Below are 23101 nucleotides of genomic sequence, written 5' to 3'. Positions count from 1 at the left end.
ACCTAATTGTTGTTACTTTAATTTTTAACTTATCTAAGCAAATAGATGTTCAAACAAAAACTAGATAACATTTTTTTAAATCTCTAATTTAGTTATTTTACTTAATTATTAAAAGTTGTAAAATAGCTTTTAAAATAGGTTTTCTTCAATTCTAGACTTTATTACAATATCCAATACATTTATTTGGATGTATATTAATACAACTTATTATATTACTGATCGATCTACAATCCATTATATTAATTTTAGAATATAATAAATCTAGTAAAAAAGTATAGTTTAGTAGTAAAATATTCACATGATTCTACATATATGTAATGTAATAAGCCCCTAATTATAACAACTTAACTCACTATCAGCAGCATCCAACCCCATTTTCCATCTATTAAATTGACGATTAACCACAAATATTCTACCCCGAATGAATGACACGTATAGGTATCATAAAATCCATCCAATCGAATCCGGCATGTCACATTACGTCTGGCACTGTGGGTCTCTCGAAATAGCACTTGAAATTCGATATTCAACTCGGTGGAGATCGGGCGATCGTAAAATTAGGCCTTCGAATACAAGATCGACTCGACCCCCACTAGTACATACCTACACACATATATAAGGCCCGTGTGCCCATGTGGACACCGCTTTATGTTCCCTTCCACGCGACTTGCGCCAATAATAAAACTTTATTGGTTACATCTCGCCTATCAAATATCCAATAACACCGCCGCAATAAGCTGCGTCGTCCAGTTTATCTTACAGACTATACACTCGTCCCAATTTTATTATCTAATTTCTTCGTCGTAAAAATGGAGCTCTTTGTACGTGAAAATAGAACGTTCGCACTCTTGTGAGCCATTAAATAGAACTGAATCTATTTGATGTTAGCCGTATCGTATTTCGAGTAGCGATAAATAGATGTGAATCGCAATGTATAGTGTTATTGTCTTGGTCCGAGGCGGGTGGGCAGTAAGTCACAGCGGGCGGCGACAGGTTGGCGGCGTGGAGAGCAAATTAACAGCCGCTTGCCACTCGCTTCTAACTTAGTGCCTCGTAAAATTATACCCCGTTACACCCACAAGCAGCGAGGCTTACTACGATCTCCGAGGAGAATTAGAATCCAAACGTTTCTAATTCAACAACAATTATGTTTGTAAGGAAACTAGTATAATTCTTAATGTCATACCATTCTACGGTTTTTATGGAAGTATCTGGAATGTGATATCTGAGATATATAAAAAGTCGCGCAATATACCCATATTGAATCTTTCGGGAAGCGAAAGCCTTTCCGCACGAATGGCCACAACGTTTGCGTGTGTACACTTGAAATGGCATCTGTCTAACAAAACTCGCCGCAACCATTCAATCGAATATTGATAATCCGAGCACTCAAAACCTACATTATGTATATGGAAACGTCACATGAACTAAATCAGTGAGCGTGGCGGTCGTTCGTCACGTATATGATTATTTCATTAGTCCGTATTTGCGCGCTCATCCAAATTTTGCGGTTCCTGTCCGCCCTCCCCCTCCCCAGTTCGACTCGGACAGTTGCGAGGGGGCGATGACCACTCCCGGAGCTAATCATGCGGTCAGTTTGTTCTGCCTCAGCGTGTTTTGATATTGATATTGACTGTAGCACTCGCCTCGCTGCGTGCCGATTTATTTGCGACCAATGATCGATTGATTGCTATAGGTACGTAAGCCCGGCCGTAAACGTTTTGATTATGTTTACTAACTCGTATTTACTGAACAAACAAAACCAGTACCGCCGGTATTATTTTATAAATGAATTCCGCTTTGTTGTTACAGAGGAATTCCATATCACCGGGTGAAAGAGAAAAATATAGGACGCGAAGTCCAGCAGAACCTGACCACAAGAAACTCAAGAAAGAAGAAAAAGATATGGGCCATGTAAGTTGACATAGTATATTTAATCATATACCAATTAAATTATTTATATATTTAATATAAATTATATGTAATACAAAATAATTAATTATCAGAATATTAATCAATATATGAACATTCTTCAGGAATTAGTGGTGGATGACGCCAGTGAAGAGCCTACGTCACCGCACAACGGAGCACCTTCACCTAGAGAAAATGGACTAGACAAATTACAACCTAAAAAAGAACATCCGCCACATAGCCCAAGGTACATACATATAAACAGAAAATAGTTAAACGAAGTCGCAAACCGATTCTAACCCATTGGATCCTTAAAATGTGCTCTGCGTAAAATTATTTTTTGATGTCTACTCGCTTATATCCTATAGGGGATTAAAATTTTAACATTTTATTTGTTACATTTTGGGTCATTAAATTATGTTTTAATTTTTCTTTTTGTAATTACTGAAATTAACTACTTCACATGAAATCTGTTATGTTCATGGTACTGTTTAGGTCTATAGGCAATGGTTACAACTATCCATCAGGTGAGCCGTCAGCTTGTCTGTATAAAAAATGTATAATATATAAATGTCTTTTGTATAAAAAATACTCAAATCTACTCATTTATGTAAATGTAAACTGCAATTGCATAAATTCAAGGGTTGAGTGGGACAGTGGTACGGTTCAGTATTAAGGTTAATTGAGTCAGAGACTGTGCTAACTAAAGTACAATACAACATAAATCTTATTCTATTTATGTAACACAAACTATTTAGAATCCTGAGAATCTTCTATATCGAGACGATTATTACCAATATTTGAACAATTAACAAAACTAAAGGTCTTAGATAAATAATGAAATAGGCTCGATATACTGTAAATTAAATATAACACAACCTTAATATGTGCAATTCTAATAAGTAAATTTTTACACTTGTCAGCAAATTAAATTACAGTGGTTTGTCGCCAAGCCCAAGCGCACCGTATCTCCTTTTAATAGAAGCCTTATAATCATATTGCTACACCTACAGAACATGCTACTTAGAAGGTCAGCGTACGACACAAGACTTGCAGAAAGTTAATCCGCCCCCACACTAAATCAATTAGAGCGTTCAGAGCCCCAGTCGAAGATTTAGTGTAGTCCTATTAAAGACAATAAGATTAGAAACGCCATCGTGGATAACTGATTATATTGTACTAAAATCAACAAATTGCGTGCATAAGCTTTTAAGAGAACACATTTTCAAGTTTTATTTGTTAGTTTTTTTTATTACGAGATTTCTTAAACCTGTAACCTATTTATGTATATGCATATACGTATGAAATATCTTCGTTAGAGGATTTTTTAAAATAAAATCTTTATTTATTATAAATAATTTTAATAATTTTAATTAAGATAGTTAAAAATTTTTATAATATTAATATAAAAAATATCAGGTCGACACGATAAGGGATCTCTCAAACTTACTCCTAGACTAAGTATAAATTATTGTAAAACTTTTCACTGATATAAAAAGTAAGTCACTAGCATAATAAATTCATGGAAGTTATAATCCTATAAATATAACAATCTAGTTGAACAATAAATTTAATAATGATTATTCCGAAATTCCAGATCGGGTACCTCTAGCAATGCATCAACGCCGTCAGCGAAGAAGTTGGACGAGAAGCCTAGTACGCCGATCTCGAAGCCGGTAACGCCGACGTCGGGAGCGAGCGGAGCCGGTGCAGCTGGGGCACCCCTGAAGGCCGCGGTGAAGCCTCCTTCACTCCAGTATCCATATTTGGGCAACGGAGCGCACGACGCATACGGCCTGGCTGGATACTCCGCGCGCGCGGCTCTCGCATATGAACCGCTACGACCACCTATTGGCCCAGCTGCGCTTGCGCCAATACCTGGTGGCAAACCGTAAGTTCTGTTTTCCTAATCTTTTTTATGAAATTTAGAATAACAAACTAGCTGACGGTCTACTTCATAAATAGCGGTAATTGTCTCTTATCGACATGAATAGTACCACCGACATATCAAAGTACCTACACTTCATTGCCCTCGGCACATAAGTGTGAACTTTAGTTATGTTTCCACAACTAAAAAAAACTTAATTTACTATGCCTATTTAAGACAATTCATATTTTAAAATATTCATACTAACATGAATTATTTCTCATTACCTCTATTATCTTCGTAGCGGATAACATACTTATTGTACTTTACAATGTCTATTATCTATGTACATAAATAATTTACATATCGTTACGACTCATAAAAATTATATAGACGTTGTAAAATCTTTTATATCTGTAAGTACACACATACATATATCGTTCTGCGTACCTTGGCTTTATCTATCTTCCCACAAAATTCCTTGAGATAAAAAAACTTTATTTTCTAGACGTACCTGCGACTTTCTCCTTATAAACTAGATATAATCAGTTTAACCTTTGTTGTTAATAATATCAAATACTACATGTGTGTCAAATTTCATGATAATTAGTTGAGGTTTTAATACACATATATGGATACAATATTGTATACTTAAATTATACCTACCATATAACTAATATAAACTGCATAATACATATTTTCTCATGTACTCGTATAAATTTATTTTTGGACATTATCGCGTTGCTTTTTCAATTAACTGGTATCTAAATGTCTGCATTTCATTGCTGACCAATTCGTCCGAACCCAAAATGAATCCTTATCTATATGTTACTAATAATAAAATTATATAGTGAGTTTATTTGTCTTCTCTTGGCGCCTTAAATGATTGATTAATCGCTATCAAATCTGGTATACCAGTATAGCGGATGGAAAAGAACATAAACTACTTTTTATCCCTGTCACGCAGATAAAGTCGCGGGTAAAAGCTGCCAAATAACGCTTTAGAGAGATGGCTTAAGTTATTTGTTAAATGTTCCAGGGCATACTCATTCCATGTATCGGCTGAGGGTCAAATGCAACCGGTACCTTTCCCCCCGGATGCTCTGATGGGCCCCGGGATACCTCGACACGCACGACAAGTATCCGCACTGGCCCACGGTGAGGTGGTATGCGCGGTTACCGTATCGTCACCCACCAAATACGTGTATACGGGCGGCAAGGGCTGCGTCAAAGTATGGGACATCAGCCAACCCAGTAAAGCGCCCGTCAGCCAACTGGATTGTTTGGTGAGTGGGTAACTGTCTCTGGTTTACACGACTAATTTTTATACTTTATATTAGCTTTTGTACGCGTGGATTATGGAAGTAGGAAAACCAATTCAATAGACCACTTTTTAACTTAAATATATACCATATTTTAAGTTCGAAATTCGAAAACAATTGTGAAAGTCGCATCTAAGATTGATGCCGGAGCAAACATATAGACAGAAAAATTATAAAAAATATTGTTTTGGTTTCTATGTCACTGATAACAATTAACTAACAAAGCTTAATCTAAAGATATAAGCTCGTTCATCAACAACAGTTATAGACTTTTTCTAACCCCCTCATTAAGAATTACAATCATATTTATTCTATATAATATTTTAATTGCAGCAAAGAGACAACTACATAAGATCGGTAAAGTTGTTGCCGGATGGTCGTACGTTGATCGTCGGCGGTGAAGCATCCAACCTCTCTATTTGGGACCTCGCGTCGCCGACGCCGCGCATCAAGGCAGAACTGACGTCCTCCGCGCCAGCCTGCTATGCACTTGCTATTAGTCCCGACTCTAAGGTGAATAATTTTTTTAGTATATATTACTTGTCACCAACTCCCGAAAAAAAATATCGATGGAATCTATCGGTATAAATAAGGCAGGGAAGGGATTGTTAGTAAAGGCAAGGGTAATCTTCATTGCTGATAAAATGCCCTGTCAGGTCAACCTATACGCAATTCGCCCCTAGAATCGTATTAATACCTTGGAAACCATCACCATACATTAATACCCCGCTAGTGTATACCGATAACACAGGCGAGCTTACTATTTCATTTTCATTCTTTCAAAAAAAGTATTTGTTTTGTCACATTATGCTTAATTAATTGATAACATAGAAAGAAATAATTAAATGGAAACAATATCTCTCGTTTGGCGCATTTGGTTTAACGTTTGGTTGTATTCGTTGCAGGTGTGCTTCAGTTGTTGTTCAGATGGGAACATAGCTGTGTGGGACCTTCACAATCAGACGCTGGTGCGCCAGTTCCAAGGCCACACGGACGGCGCCTCCTGCATCGACATCTCCGCTGACGGTACCAAGTTATGGACCGGTGGACTCGACAACACTGTGCGGTAAGCTACTATCTTACTAACATTATAAATGTGAAAGATCATAAAGATGTTTGTAATGTTATAACTCCATAACGCTTAACGGCTGAACGGACTTTAATAAAATTTCTATGGCTAGGTAATATTCTAACATAACACAGATATTTTAAATACTGATTTACATGCAAATAATAATGTTTTTTTCTTATTATAATAAGAAAAAAATTGCATAACAAGGAACGTGGAGTGATTCCACAAAGCGACTGTTATATTTATATTTTATAAACTCAAATCATTTTCGGTGATAGAGATTAAATAAAAATTTGTATTTTTGTTATAACTTCCTTTCATACCCAGCAGATCGTAAGAGGTGATTAAAAAAAACAAAGCACTCTTGTGAGGAAATACCCATAACCAGTGTTTGAAAGTATCGGAATGCAAACTCGCCATATCTATAGTCATTAAACAGTCTTATTCACATTTAAGACAGCTGCAAATCTAATATTTGTTAAACTACGTCATATCCTTTTTAGACTACACGTATTGTGTCAAAGATCCGAGAGCAATACAAAGAAATTAAAAAAATTGATAAATGCACTATTAACAAATTTAAAGAATCTGTGTTCATTGCATGTATTTTGCATTCCAATTATATTATGATGTTGAAATTATCTCATGCTTATTGTACTGCAATAAATTATAAAAGAGCCCATTGTAATTACTCTCTTACTTCAACACCATACGAAAAGAACTAATAATTATTAGTTAATTGTAATTAAAAAGCACTTTAATTTTAATGCAATCTTTTAAATTTACAGGTCATGGGATTTAAGGGAAGGCAGACAGTTACAGCAACACGACTTCAGTTCTCAAATATTCTCACTGGGCTACTGTCCTACTGGTGAGTGAATAATTGAATATTGGTTTTATAAATTTTACATTACTTAACATAATTATTCTATCTAATCATCTAGATTAGATATAGAGAATATTGTATTAATTATAAATTATAAACGCGATGTTGACCCACTATTTTTTAAATTATTTATAAATGTCTTGACAGACTTAAATCACTTGTTCATTACTACTATTATTAATTACAAGGTTATCATTGTGTCCTCATTTATTTAATATGCATATATTTAATATTTATTTTTTATGTACGTTTATGTTTATATGTATTAGCATTGTATATTACAAATATAGATATACTAGCTGACTTGGTAAACGTTGTTTTACCATATACATTATTTCTAGAACTATACATGAAAATATATCGTACTACAATTATTATATTCGATTGTCATCTTGCAACCCTATTGCGGCATATAAAAATTGCGATTAAACAACAGGGATTGATCGTAAAAGCATAAAAATTTGAATTTGTATGTATTTTTCAGTGCTAAATCATAATAAAATAAAAATAAAAAAAATTGATAAAAAAATAAAAATAAAATATTTAGAGGTGGGTAACCCCTATCATTGAGGGGTATGAAAAATAGATGTTGGCCGATTCTCAGAGCTACCCAATATGCACACAAAATTTCCTAAAAATCGATAAAGTCGTTTCGGAGGAGTTTGCTAACAAACACCAGGACACTAGAATTTTATATATTAGATAAAAAGTTACAAATAAAAATAACAATGTTGGATTTACACCTACTTCCACATGATCAATGACGATGTTTTTTAAGGCATGGTAATGGAATGGTAACCCCGCCTGCGCTATCGGTGTATACGGGCAGGGCATCAGTGAGGGTTGATATGTGAAAATGAAGTAGGTTAGTTCACCCATCGTGACAAATTCAGCAATAAATTTATCCCAATGGTTTCCAGGAGGAGGTCAACCTGATAGGGTTTATTACTAGCAATGGGGTTGTTAATCCCCATTTCTAAGCATCGCTTCTCCCCCTAATTTGTAGGGAATTCCTCAGGTGATCCAACCTAACTTTATCCACGACTATCATCTATCACTGGTGCCCTGCCAACATATACTGAGAAAGAAGGCGGGGCTACTATTTCATTAAAAAAATACCACTAACGAAGGTATTGTTTTGTAGGCGAGTGGTTAGCAGTGGGCATGGAAAACAGTAATGTGGAGGTACTGCATGCGGTGAAGCCGGACAAGTACCAGTTGCACTTACATGAGTCGTGCGTGCTGTCACTCCGGTTCGCCTCCTGTGGCAAATGGTTCGTCTCCACGGGGAAGGACAACCTGCTCAACGCCTGGCGCACGCCCTACGGCGCTAGTATATTCCAGGTAAATAATATTCTCTACTGTGAATAAATATGTATACTGACGACTATACTACCCTGAGGGGACGTTCAAGTGTCACGTAACGTAATTTTTAAAGATTGTTGAACCTCCCTCCGTGTAATGAGCCGTAACATTTTGTGTACACCCCAAGTTACACGATAAACAACGTTCTGACTCGAAATTCGAAATCGACTTCCCTAGAACTACACGATTCCAAAAAATTTTACATGGACTTGTGTATCTAAACCAAGATATTGAAGTAGTATGTAAATGTAAGGTTTTGTCAATCGCAATATATATTTCTTTATTGCATTAATATTAATTAAGTATTTTATCTTAACGGTCTAAATAATAATATTAATAATGGATATTTAATTTACACAAATGATAATTATTTATTTTTGACACGCCTGTATTATGTATAAAATGACTAGGTTATAGTATTTTAATAAATTTTGCATACCAGTATTTTGGTGAAACATATAGCTCGGAGTATACAAAACTGAATATCTATGAGTAACCATGTTTAACAAAATACAATCGAATTCAGAACTACTTCTTTTTTGGAATTATCTTAAATACGAGATATCTTTTTGTCTCTTATCTCTTGGTCTGACTATTTTAATTAATAAATATTTTAAATATTTATTGTGTCATTTCTCGTTTACAGTCAAAAGAATCTTCATCAGTACTCAGCTGCGACATTTCATCAGACGACAAATACATTGTGACGGGCTCCGGCGACAAAAAGGCCACAGTCTACGAAGTGATTTATTAGTGTAAACAAACAAACATACAAACAAACGAACAAAATAGAAACCCAGTGATTTTATACTAGTGAGTGACGTTCCGCGAACATAGAGTTGCAAGTGGTGATATAGCTTTAGTGTATGTATAGATTATATTATATTGGGAAGCCTGTATGTACTTATGCGACTTGTTTATATAGATTAGTGTGCGCGGTTTTATGTTTATTTGTTGAGCGCCCGTAGTGTATGTTGGCAGCAGATCTCAAAATGACGATTTCGTTTCAATATTGTTGTAAAATGCTCGTATTAAAGAAAAGATATGCGCAATCTATTTTGTATGTTTTAATTATTTTATTTCCTTAACTTTTTTATGGCCTGAGATAGAGCTGGCTGGAAGAAGATGCATGAATTAGTTGCATCGACAAATGGAAACTTTTAAATGTAAAGAAAAAAAGAAACTTTTTATGAAATGAAATTTGAATGGTTATACCGTCTAGGCGTCTGCGCTATTGAAAGACGCTGGCGGGGTAGTAGTGAATGATGATAGATGAAGATGAAGTCAGGTCAATTGATCCATCGTGACGAAATCATTAATAAATTATGGCGATAGTTTCTGTAAAGAACCTGATATTTTAATTACTAAAAGTTTTACTTCCTTAATCTTATCTTCTTTATATATAAAAAAAAAGAAAAATCGTTATAAAAATATTGACATAAAGGTACATTTTTTTTTGTTTGGCTCCTGGAAGGAGCCAGCATTTGCCCGGATTTTTTTTTTTTTTTTTTATAAAACTTAGAATGGCAAACAAGCTGACGGCCCACCTGATGGAAAGTGGTAACCGTCGCCTATAGACATGAGCAGTACCATGGACATAACAGAGTATACTGTTTCGCCCATGATATCCCCCATGCGTTGCCATTCCTGAGGACTAAGGTGTTATTCCTCTGTACCCAGTAAATTCACGCCATATCCCACCCTTCAAACCGAAACACAGCCATGCAAACACAACTGCTTCACGGTTGAAACACGAATGGGACAGAGGTACCCAAGCAATCGACTTTTGTACAAAGTCTCCCTCTGCGAAAATATAAATAAAGTTATATGTTTTATTATTTTTCCTTTCTATTCATCTTCTTTCATTCTTATTTTGTTCCTAGCGTGTTGTAAAGGTACATTGATATAATCAACTTTATCGTCCATTATTATTATTATAGTTAATAATAAAATTTAATCCATAAAATGCTAATGTTAAAACTTATGCTTACTATCAGACAGATGTCATAGTATTAGAGTTGGAATATTTCACATGTAACAAATGAAATATCATATACTACGCAAAATCATACATCACTCCGGCGACGTTGCTTCATATACACTGTTATGAATTACACTAAGGTAACATCGCAGACAGTCACTGTTCGGATTTAGTTCAGAGTATATGTACTTGTAGGATTGTAGGATGATTGGTGAGGATGAAGCAGGTCAGTTAGCCCATGGTGACGAATTCAACAAGATTTGTTCACGATGGTTTCCAGGGGGAACCACCTGGAGGTCGACCTAACAGAGGATATTGCCAGCAATATCCTCTGTTAGGTCGACAAACAGGCAAGACTGACAGACAGAACTGACAGGGCTGTCAAACTCCAACGCTAACAATCTCTTTCCCACCTATGTACTTGGTTAGCAGTGAAGTGATATCGCTGCAGACGGTCGACTAGATCGTACAGAGCGAGCGAATAGAGACTTTACTCCACTGCTTTAAAATCTTTATTCGGTCGCTGTTATCATAAAAATCATAATTCATATTTGACATTCAATAGCAAATAGTAGCGAGGACGACATTAAGTTATTACAAGCGAAAATCACTTTTTGTGATTTGTCTTTGGTGATATCACTGTGATTAAAAATAAAATATTCACTAAACGATAATGAATTAAATCCAGCAATAATTTTCATGCCTAAATAGTATGAATAAAAACAAGATAAATGTTGTTTCACTTTGCCAAAAAAGACTCGAGACGACTTCAGTCGCAACAAAACATGGGACCGACACTATTGGTCGTATAGAGAATTATCACAATTGGTGAAAATATCGCAACAAATATATAAACAATACATGCAATTTAATATCAATTTAAATAAGTTATCTACCACTAAACTAAAATCCGATTATGCAAAATCTAGACAGGTCTCAGTTTGTTATTACGAATATATATTACGAAACGTGCAACAGCATTCGTAACACTGAACAACACTTTTCCCAAATATCATAATCAGTCGAAAAATCGATATATGACAATATTTTTTTAATTTTAGATACAAATCCCATGCTTACGTGATCATTTTAGTAACATTTTAAACATTATTTTATGTCGTTGTGTAAATTTTCCTTTATTTGTGATGCAAACCTACTTCACAATGCTGACACATTTCTCGACTAACCAAGTAAACATGAAATTAAAAAATGACATTATGACAGGATGGCTTCCAGAATACAAGTATGGTTAATAAATTTTAAACTAGAGAAGTAATAAAAAATAAATAGACGCGAACATATCACTAACTGCCATCTACTCACAAACAAAACACAGCTTGTTATTTTACCATACAATACATAAATAAATCCTAGATGAATGAATAAAATTTGTTCTAACCAAATTTTCATATCAGTCTATAAGTGTCCACTGCTGAACATGAGCTTCCCCTTTAAGATTGGCAACCAGAGTTAGGCTTTGGAGATGTTTAAGAGAGACGCAGCTGCCCATCCCTCGCCCTCCCTTAGTCGCCTCTTACGACATCCATAGGAATGTAAGGGGTGACCTATTCTACGCAGAGACCACACGGCGAAATAGTTCTAACCCAATACAAATATTTTGAGCACAAATGCCTATATTATGCCAGAATCGAATTTACAAGTATCATAATACGGAAAATCTGATTTATAAGTATTATTAGACATAAAAATGTCGATTTCACCAGTAAATAACCACTATGGTATGCCAGGTGAACATTGAATTCAAGCTATATTGTTACAGTGGTACCGATAGAACCCTTCATAAAATCCTCTCCTTTCCACTTTCCTTGTCATAAAGATGTTTGTCACTTGTTATTCAATCACTCTTAAAAGTTGAACAGATTTTAATTAAATTCAGTAGAATTCAAATAGAATAAGTAACTAGGTAACTAGATACTTTTATTCTAATTCACATAAACAAAGTCGTGGCTTCCAGGTAATTAATATAATAAAACTGAAATATTCCAAATGTATAGAAGAGTAAGATCATCTGTTGACTGTTGCTATTATCAATTATTTAAATACATACATAGTGGCAGGAAACAAGCTTAGCGACGGTCTTGAATTTATTTACGCTAGTAGGTAAAGGTTTATACTATCACTAGGGCGGAGAAGGGGTTTTTAGTAATGGGGATAAGCATCCCCATTGCTTGCAATAAACCCTATCAGATCGACCTCCTCGTGGTTCTCCCTGGAAACATTCGTGATTGTTTTACTGTTGAATTTGTCACGATGAGCTAACTGACCTACTTCATTTTCACCTATCATCCCTCACTGGTGCTTTGCCAACGTATACCGATAGCGCAGACAGGGTTACCATTCTATTATCGTCCAGTAAAAAACATCATCACTAGGGAGTAAATTTTAAAATATTGATTGACAAATTTTTTTGTTAATGATTATTGGTAGCCACGAGTCGCAACCTACGAAACTTAATAATTATAATCATACACAATTCAATCTAGACAAAAGTAGTAAGTAAAACAAAACACAAGCAAACTCTTTCGATTAAGAAAGAATTCTTAAAATCAATCACTGCTTAACACAGTAATAAGTATACTTATAGCCGGTAGAGCTGAAGGCCTACCATGAAATGTTTTCCGGAATTTCGGGACCGAACTAAACACAAAATTGATATAAAAATTACACAATACATATTGTTTAAAATTCTTAAAATATCGTTCCTTTGGATTTTTATGGTAGGATTTATGACGAACAAAATTTTAAGCTCTATTTACTGGGCCGATTTCGTTATGAACGAAAATACGAAATTAAATCCGAAAAATTTTATTTTATAGTAGACTCCAGCTCTCGATCCAACACTACGCCGTGTACAGGTACAACATAAGCAGGTACAATTTTAACAATAGGTCTAACAGCCCCATCAGTCGACCACCACTCGGTTCGCTCTTGATACTACCGTGATTAATTCTTGTTAAATTCATCACAATGTATTAAATGACCTGAGGGCCTACTATGAAATGACTTACGAAATTTCGGGCGCGAATGAAACACAAATATGATGTTAAAATTACATAATACATACCGTTTAAAAATATTAAAATATCATTTCTTTGGACTTTTATTATAGGATTTACGACGAATGAAATGTTAAGATTAAGTTCCATTTATTGGCCCGATTACGGTGTGAACAATAACACGAAATTGTCTCCGAAAATTCGAAATTTCATTTCATGGTAGACCCTCAGCTCTCATCTGCAGTTATCATCATTATATATATCATTCATTGGTGCCCCACCAGTGTATACCAATAATGCAAGCGGAACAACCAATCCATTTTCTTCCATTAAAAAAAATCATAAAAAACGTAAGTGGATAGGTAACTGCTATGTACAATTACATACTATTTGATCAAGCATATGGTGTTATTTGGTTTGGATAGAATTGTCTTATCTCTTAAAGCGTAGGAATGCGACCATAAAAGCACGCTCATTTATTGCCAAATGAGACAGGCCACTCCATGGTGGCTTAATGACGTTATCACAGCATATTTTATTTCCGAATCACTCGACAACATAGCTAAATTGGTTTTCAATGGCTGAAATTCGAGACATTTTATCAATGAGTTTGCTATTTATTTTTGACACGTGAATACCATACCCTTCTTATCTAAACGGTTACAAAAAATGGTTGAACAATTACCATTTATAATATTTTCATAATACGAAGTCATATAGATACAAAATATATGAATAAGAACTATACAGAAAAACAAAGCTAGTTATTTTGCTTTTTATTTTTAACCGATGATAAACGAATGAGATTTTCAAGTCAACCCCTATGTTTAATAATAACCGTATATTATTATTTTTTATGTGTGATCCCGCGTAAATTTTTATTGTAATCCTATTTGGATATTTTTTTTTCTTGAATAAGGTAATAAAACTATTCTGAGGACGTGTGAATCTATTTCTCTTTTTATTTAATTCTAATCTTTTATTTTTCTCTACAAAAAGATTCTGCTACATATCGTTTTCTTATTCGAGAAGCGTTTTCATCTACTCATATTAGTACAAATAATAATAAAGATGTTCCACAAAAAAAGCCGACATTAGTCGTAAAAAGACCAGTAAGTATGTATATCCTTTCGAATAAGAAAAGAATTTTCCAAATTAGTTTATAACTAAAGGAGCTACGAGGCAACAAACAAAAATAAAATACAACCAAATTGAGAGGCTCAGTTGAAAAAAATACTGTTTATACATTATGTTAATTAATGTAACTCATTCCTTAAAACTAGTGTTATTATCCATTAATAGGTAATAATATTAAAAATATATTGTTTTCTAGAAAAAAAAAATATAATCAAAACATAAGAAAAAATTATCGAAAAAAAGATTAGCCGCCAACCATTAGTCTGTACCAAAAAAGCTTTAGTCACAAACAAGTGAAAAAAATAAAAACTTTTTACAGAAATTTAAACCTACGAAAAAAGGGACTAAAAAGCGAAAAATAAAATTAAACTTTAACAAAAAAATAAACCGTCGAACAAAGAAATGAACTGAACATAAATAAATAATGCTGTTAATCTTTTTTCGTATACTAATATAAATATACTTACCTAAATAATTTGTTTGTTTATTTATACACTGAATTTTAATATTAATCTTCAGGAATACAAATGTAAAAACCGCATCCAATTTGGTGTAATAGTTTTAGCGTCATACCGGAACTGTCATACAGGCAGATAGACAAAACCAAAAATTATTGTTTTGGTATCTACTGGTATTATTCAGATCCCTGATATTTTTTTAATGTATCCCATATATAGACGTCATCTAATTACAATTTCATTTTATTAGTAAGATTATTTAACATTATTTAGTAAAAAATATAGATTTATAAAATTGTATTAAAATCGGTTGAGCGATTTCGAAGATAAATGGTAGGTATGTCTTATGTTCCGGCATAGAATGAGCCACACTTTCCTTTCCCGTTCTTCTTAAAACATCACCAAAAACCTAACTGCGTTTGCCAATTCGCCTGCCAACCATGGCAACTTTTGGCAAAACCCACCTTATGGTGAAGGCTTATGTTCGGCAGTAGACAGTATACCTACTCGTACAGTAGATATGAATTAATGAAAAAAATACTTAAAAATTACAAAACTAATAATCTGATGTTTATATGACACTATTATACGCTTATTAATCAAATACATGACATACTTATCCCAATTAGAAATAAACACATAAATACTAATATTAAGTAACCGGATCGCGGCGGCGCGGCGGCGGCGCAGACGCTGGTGGTGCCAGCCACCGTCTCTTATCAGTTATCACCCATGGTTATTGTACTCCATGTAAATATAACAAATCGTAACAAAGGCGCAATATATGGAAAGAATATATTGCGAACGTCTGACTAATTAACATGTTTTATTACATACTGTGATGAAAATCTAATTAGTAATAGGTAATCATTAATAAGGTTTCATAGGTATAGACGAAGTCAATCATTTGGCCCATCGAGGAAAGTTCCTGATAGGGGTGGCGTCAAAGTTAAAACATCACATTTTCTATGGCCGCATGAAGATCGACCTGACATATTGTTACTTATCGGGCCGCTAATCCCTATTGTACTTATAATCCTTTCATCCACTTAAACGAATTTGAATGCTCAAAGACTATAAACAAAACTATAAATATGTAGCAATGGAATTAAATATGTAATTTAAATATTATTAAATTAAAAGTAAATTTATAACATTTCTATTTATATTACATTATTTTGATATAAAACATAAATGTTATAATTCATACCAAAATTTAAAATTATCGAAAATATCCCTTGATATACTGTTTTTTTTTTGTAACTAAAATTAATCACATATTAAAAAAAAACATACTATGGAACTGAAAACTATATTAAATTACTAGCTGTATCTCGCGGTTCAGCCCGCATGAATCAGTAAAGTATTTCTATGTACTAAATTAAGATATAACCTACACGTGTAACAAACTTCATTCGGAACTCTTAAGTAGTTTTTAGTTGAAAGAGAAACAAACATATATCCTTTCATCGTTACAAACTTTTGAATTTATTATTTAATAACTTATCCCAATAACAAAATACCTACCACGTGCATCATTTACTGTTCGTCCCAAAAGTTGACTAGTAGAGAAAGCTACTAGCATTAAATCCGCCTTTTATACCATAGTTTCGTTTGCTCAATATAGTTGTTTAAATAAATAAATATTGGATTATTGGACATTAATTAGCAGTCTTATAGTCAGGTTAAATTTGTAGTTTTACTTGTTCATTAAGTTCCATTGAAACAGACTAAACATAGATTGTACTCCAAATTACATGGGGACCTGAAACATGAGCAGATAGTGTGCAGCACCATATGTTGGCACTGCCAGCCACCGAGCGCGCGCGCCTGCCGTCGCGACGCCGCACCCTGTTGACGCCGGCTAGCACTCAGCACGCGTGAGTCGCGTCGCGCCGTGACGCAATCAAGGAAAACTAATTATGATGTGTTAAAGGTAAACAAATTTTGTTAATAGGATCACGAAAACTCTCACTGAATGATATTAGTAAGAAATCAAAACATTCTACCAATTAATCGATTTTGGATTTACTATTATATACTACTATTGGACATCAGCTGTCGTGTCAGTTATTAATTTGTTTACATTTTCATTAATATCTATTGGAACAGATTGCACCTACAAATTTGTAAATGATAATCGATTTACTTAACATGTTTTATAAGAGAACAGAGATCAAATTTATATTTATTCTATATCTTAAAATGTTTTTCTTTAGTATCAAAATGCAGTTTGCACATCGTAGCGAATTCAGCTGGAATTAATCACGATGGTTTCCAGAGACGATCTTGTGGGAGGTCGACCCGATAGTACCTATATTACTGGTAACGTAGCTATTAATCCCGATTACTAACAAAATTTAATCTCAATTTGATACCACGTGGAGGTCGACCTGTTAGGATATATTGTTAGCAATGGAAGTGATATTCCAAATTTTAAACTTCTCTTTCCAGACTAAATAATTTTGGCTATGTGTTGATACATTGTAACGTAAGTTTCCGAATTTCAAAATAATTTTCATATATTTCATTCACATTGAAAAAAGTTATTTGGTATACGATTGGTATGTTATTATAATAATTAAACACTATGCCCCACAAAAAAGCCGATAAAACAATTTCAATTTCACCAACAATTTCCTTCACTTGTAACAAAACAATTTATTTTGATCTAAAAACTAAACTACTGATCCAGTTATGATAAAATTTGTATGAGACAAATCTGTAAGTATATATTTTTAGATAAAAATAAAGAATTTTCCAAATCAGTGTACAACTGACGGTGTTATAAAGTAACAAACACAAAAAAAAAAATACATTCTATTTGATGTCGGTTGAAAATATCTATTGTTGTACATACTCTTTTCATTAGGCATACAGCCCTTCCTAATTATGTAATGTGAACATGTAATAAATAAGAACAGTATTTTGGACATTTGAAAGAAATAGGGTTGATGGAACCGGCGTTAGCACAGCCACGAACGTACAATACATTCAGTGCCTTGAGATTTCCTTATAATCGTAAGTAGTAAATTGACCACTATTATGAGTGACATCAAGTAAGTTAACTATACAAATAATATATATATATATATATATATATATATATATATATATATATATATATAACCAAAAAAAACTATATATATATATATATATATAGTTACCTATGCGTGATTTCAGCTGACCCGACTTCTGAAAAATTGCTGAACGGATTTAGTGCACATATTCTCCATTAGACAGAGCAACTACCTAGTTTTTCATAAGAGGTTTGTGTGTAATAAGTATGATTTGTTAGGTCTGTATTGTAGCCACTATTGAAGTCTTATATATCTGAAATTACTGTTACTCAAACAACTGAACGTATTTCAAATATTCACTAATATCTACAAGAGAATAGAGAATCTATTAGATTTTGTGTTGATTCTTCTTTATTTCGCCTTTAATGTCATAATTTTAAAAATTTTAAAATTTATTAATAAATGAATCATTATAAACATGGTTAACTAAGATATTTTACAGTATTACAGGATTTACATGTAATGTGCGTACGTAAAATGCGTAACGCATTCGCCAATGATCATGCAAATCATCATAACCGCGCCAACAATGACAACAAACCCTATCGTCTACTGTGCGCCTTATTCATTGTTGTTTATCAAGTAACTGTAAGCCTGGCAAAATATATTTACTTATCTACGTAGTTCCGGACAGCATTTTGTTTTTGTAATATTTCCGAATAAACCGACAGGCGATGACGACTGAATTGATATATTCATAATCCTGAGAATTGTTGTCATTATATTACTTATCCATTTTAGGGTAATACTAATTTTATGTGCTTAGTGCATTTCTTTTGTAACAAGTAATTATAAAATGATCATTAAGAGCGCGTTAAAGAGAATGTTTGAAATTATGGATTGTTTTTAATATAACGATAATATCCTCTTTGTTTTTATATTAAGTTAAAATTATCTCTATGTCTGTATTCGTTGTAAGTTCTTCTTAAATATTATTATTAAATTATGTACGTGTGAAAATCAAATCAATTTATTATCATGTATTAAAAAAAATAGAATGTAGTTATTTATAATTATTATAAGTTGATTATAAATTGTCTGCTTAGGTAAAAGAACTGTAGGACAAGTCATGCAAACAACCGCGATAAGAGCAAAGAAAGTGAATGATCTACAATTCCATAATCATATTCAATAAACAGCTTTGTTAATTGACACTTGTACTATTATCTCAATAGCTGCAACTGCTTATTGTGTTAAAAGAATGGCAAAATAAAAACAGAATATCTAATGACGTGCTCAGTAATCAACTACATATACAAACATAATTTATTCCCAAATGAGTTTTAATTTGTTTGGTTAATTTCATATTTAATAAGGATCGATAATAGTGAGTGAATGTATATATGACACATGTGCGTGCGTGGATCCGTCGATAATCGCCGATCGTCGTTATCGCGTCCGTCGTGGTGTCCGGAGCGCTCGAGCGGCGGTGGCGGCAGCGCCAGCCTCACTCCAGCCTCGGGACGCGCCACAACCGGCTGCCTACTCATCCCGATCAGAATAACATCCTCGCTCTATTATCGCAGTTCCGTCTGCTATCGAATAACAACCAGTAAACTGGCCTTACACGACATACCGCTTCTGCTGGTGAGTACTTTCTTTCCTAAATAATATATTTATTTCTCTTTAAAAGTTTTTAATTAGCTCACAACTTTGTTTAAATTAGGTATTTTATTGTTTTCAGATTCGGCATGTATTGTGATAGCAGTGCCAGCATCTTTCAAGATGCACTTGTTAACGACCAGCTTCTGTTCGAGTACTCTCCGGTGGAAAGTCTCATTAATTTTGAACTACCCTCTATTGATTCGGACGTTAACGACTGGCAACTTAATAACTTGGATTTTCGTTGTGATACGTTCGTGAATTGTGGTAACGATGTAAATAAAGATGATTTCAACTTACTGGATTGTTCATCACCCGTGTTTGACTTTGAAGATTTGGACAAGAGTATAATAGACGAATATCTACTTGAGGCTCTAAACAGTGATCTTTCCAACGATGCATCGCAATCTTTAGAAGATTCGGCCGGCAGTAGCGAATCATTATGTGTGTTGGCTACCCACGACTATGTCACAATGCACACAGGCTGGGAAAAGAAACAGGCTACTGCGGAAGAAAATCTCACAAAAGTGCAATCATGGGGTGAGCCAAAGTTTTGCCCAGAGCTCGGAGCATTTCGCTGTCCAGTGGAAGATTGCGGAAAATTATACGCTAAGGCGTCGCACGTGAGGGCGCATTTGCGTCGGCATAGCGGCGAAAAGCCGTACCAGTGCACGTGGGGAGGATGCGTGTGGCGGTTCGCGAGGTCCGACGAATTGGCGCGCCACCGCCGCAGCCATTCTGGGGACAAACCGTACAGGTGCGCGGAGTGCGGCAAGCGTTTCGCTCGCTCGGATCACCTCGCCAAGCACGGGCGCGTGCACGCTCGCCGCGCCGCCGCTGCCGCTGCATCCGCCGCCGCTGCACGCCGTATCAACACCACACAACGGACTAGACGACTATTGTGATTCTGTAGTGCATAGACCAATGGACGTTAATTTTAGTGGTGTAAAATAAACTGATGTATGTATATTTATTAAAAACCCAATGAATGTTAAATAATAAATAAGTAAGTATAAAACTTTTGAATATGTAAATCGTGTATTCAAATGACATTAAAAATTAGGTACGTTTGTAAAAGACATTTCTGAATGTTTTGTAAAGACTACTTAATACCATTAGATAACTTTATAATAGTAAAATATGAAAGTTACCTAATGGAAATAAATAGTTCAATATCAAAAGAAGGATAGGATTATATCTAATATTATATTCTATTATTCTAAAAAGGTAGCATATGAATGTTTGTTTGTTTGTAACGGATAAACACAAAAACAATTGATTTTAAAATTTCTTTCAGCTATAGAGATAAATTTATGAGCGAGTAATATAAGCTATATAATTATTTTCAAAAATTCTATCTACCCGTGCGAAGCCGGGCCGAATCACTATTATTTAACAATTATGTAATACACACCTACTAATTAAATATGTTTTGTTTCAATTCCTATAGGTGTTCATATGACAATAAGTTACTACTGAACCTTCTATATATATTATATATAGTTCTTATATTTTTATTTATGATGGTGGTTAATAAATTGTTAAAATACATATCTATAACTATATAATTAATACTAACATACAAACAATAGTTTGTATTCATTATAAGCCTAAGTGAGAAGAGAATCCGGGTAGGACATAATATGTATTAGCAAACTATACCTACCTATATAACAAAAACATACTTAAATATAATATTACTTTTAGGTACAATATACATAATACCTAATACACGATTCTTCAATATCACGTAACAGGAATACTCAGTGAGAAATCTTCCATTTTTGTACTATCTATCAACCAAACAACATATACCGGAAATCACATCTGTCAACTATGGGCTCAATTGAATAGGATAATTCCTCAAGGCGACCGCTTGGGTCAACCGTCTCTACCTACTTATCGTTTCATAGTATTGGATTCCCTGCGGAACACATTGAGAAAATTCAAGCTATTAAAGATATTATTAAGTATTGAAAATGGAATAATAATCCTGGCGCTATTGTTTTATACACACTTATATGTAAGTACATTAATGAGGAGCGATAGATGAGTACGGATTTATGAGATAGATCAACGTATTCACCAAGAATTAAGTATCAACCTTGATTTCCAATGGAAACTGCTTGTTGATTGACCAATATACACTTATTTATATAAAATTAATAAAGTAATTACCAAATACATTTGTTTAAAAATTTTGCAAATAGATATCGCACCCATAGTTTGCCCATAGTAACTCTGCTCAGAATTCGGCGTGTTCAATACACCCAAAATAAAATACTAAAATAATATAGACTACGAACATAAATAAATCCTTCCTTTTTAAAATCCGTTAAAAGGCTTTATATTCCGTCAGTCTACTCGTAGAACCAGTTAAGAAAGTGACTTTTTTCGCATAGTGAACTTAAATGTGATTATTTTATACAATACAGCTACATATAATTGGCTATTTAATGGGTTTTCTTATGCTACAGCCAAGCTAAAGTAAACCTGGTCCAGCCATGTTCCCCATGCGTTTCACTATTTAGTTTATGTGTTTATCAAATACCCAATAAAATGTGGCCAAGATTTCAACATCACGGAGTTCAACTATAAAAAAACAGCGTCAAGGTAAACCAAAAGATATCAAGGTGTAATTAAGAAGAAATGGTCAACAGCCGGTATAAAGTGAGAAAAGTGCAGATAATGATGCTCTCCCATCTCTTTAACTTTTCTCGAGTCATAGGCCTTCGCTTTTGCAGTGGGACATATAGTCATTGTTTTACTACAGTCTAAAGAACACTCTTACATTATGATGCTACTATTTATTATATTAGCTATAAAGAATTACTTGTATTCTTTATTATGTTATTATTTAAATAACATAATATGTATATGTTTTCTTGTGTATAATGAATAAACTCAAAAATATTTAATCAAATTTAAAAATTCTTTCATCTATGAGTAACGATATTATATATTATTAAATACCGTACGAAACCAGAGCGGGTTGCAAGTATACCATGCTCTTAGTAATAATACAGTGTACCTAAAGAAATTCTTTATATTATAAATGTGAAAATTAGTTAGTGTGAATTGGCAAAAAAATTGTATACACGTAATATTTTAGACGGGGAAAGACATGTGGTAATTTTTATTCAGATCGCTGTATATAGGACTAGAGGTAAAGGGGTCGTTTTTAAGGCGTCATTTCTCTAAACAAGTTTAAAATTTAAATTTTATATCAGAACGTAATCTTTATTTTTATGAGGAATATGAACTAAGCCCCCTATTTATAAAACGCCAAACATCTCTTAAACCTATTGTAGCTATTAAAGTATTTTGTCTTTCTCTGTTGCGCTAAATTCCCAATTGGAAAGAAAGTGAAAAAAACCCTCCTATATTTAAAATAGGTTTGTAA

General features: G+C 33.9%; 2 protein-coding genes across 3 annotated transcripts in view; both read left to right on the top strand.

Annotated features, from left to right (window-relative positions):
- LOC113510628 (protein groucho) overlaps positions 1 to 9479 on the top strand; it is a 69686-nt gene extending 60207 nt beyond the window's left edge. Inside the window, exons 8-16 of the mRNA XM_026894093.3 lie at positions 1813 to 1914; positions 2037 to 2158; positions 3509 to 3802; positions 4818 to 5064; positions 5434 to 5613; positions 6006 to 6166; positions 6961 to 7043; positions 8203 to 8402; positions 9070 to 9479. Of these exons, the coding sequence (XP_026749894.1) occupies positions 1813 to 1914; positions 2037 to 2158; positions 3509 to 3802; positions 4818 to 5064; positions 5434 to 5613; positions 6006 to 6166; positions 6961 to 7043; positions 8203 to 8402; positions 9070 to 9177 (1497 nt within the window). The 3' untranslated portion in view covers positions 9178 to 9479. The remainder of the gene's footprint in view (positions 1 to 1812; positions 1915 to 2036; positions 2159 to 3508; positions 3803 to 4817; positions 5065 to 5433; positions 5614 to 6005; positions 6167 to 6960; positions 7044 to 8202; positions 8403 to 9069) is intronic.
- A 9806-nt stretch (positions 9480 to 19285) lies between these two features.
- Positions 19286 to 21124, top strand: LOC113510629 (Krueppel-like factor luna). Of its 2 annotated transcripts, none has more exons than XM_026894097.3 (2): positions 19286 to 19683; positions 19763 to 21124. In XM_026894097.3, the coding sequence occupies exon 2, from the start codon at positions 19788 to 19790 to the stop codon at positions 20601 to 20603; it is 816 nt and encodes a 271-aa protein (XP_026749898.1). In that variant the 5' UTR covers positions 19286 to 19683; positions 19763 to 19787; the 3' UTR covers positions 20604 to 21124. The 2 variants fall into 2 exon arrangements, with proteins under 2 accessions (XP_026749898.1, XP_026749897.1); XM_026894096.3 differs by having other exon boundaries at positions 19293 to 19683; positions 19781 to 21124.
- Positions 21125 to 23101: the final 1977 nt, after the last annotated feature.

The sequence above is a fragment of the Galleria mellonella genome, unplaced genomic scaffold (assembly GCF_026898425.1).
Source record: "Galleria mellonella isolate WM207_F2 unplaced genomic scaffold, CSIRO_AGI_GalMel_v1 utg32, whole genome shotgun sequence".
Classification (NCBI taxonomy): Eukaryota; Metazoa; Arthropoda; class Insecta; order Lepidoptera; family Pyralidae; genus Galleria; species Galleria mellonella.
The sequence above is the reverse complement of the archived record's forward strand: the minus strand, read 5'-3'. Positions and strand labels throughout refer to the sequence as shown.

Coding starts and splice junctions, on each gene's coding strand:
- LOC113510629 (XM_026894097.3), top strand. CDS start 19,788: ATGTATTGTGATAGCAGTGCCAGCATCTTTCAAGATGCACTTGTTAAC.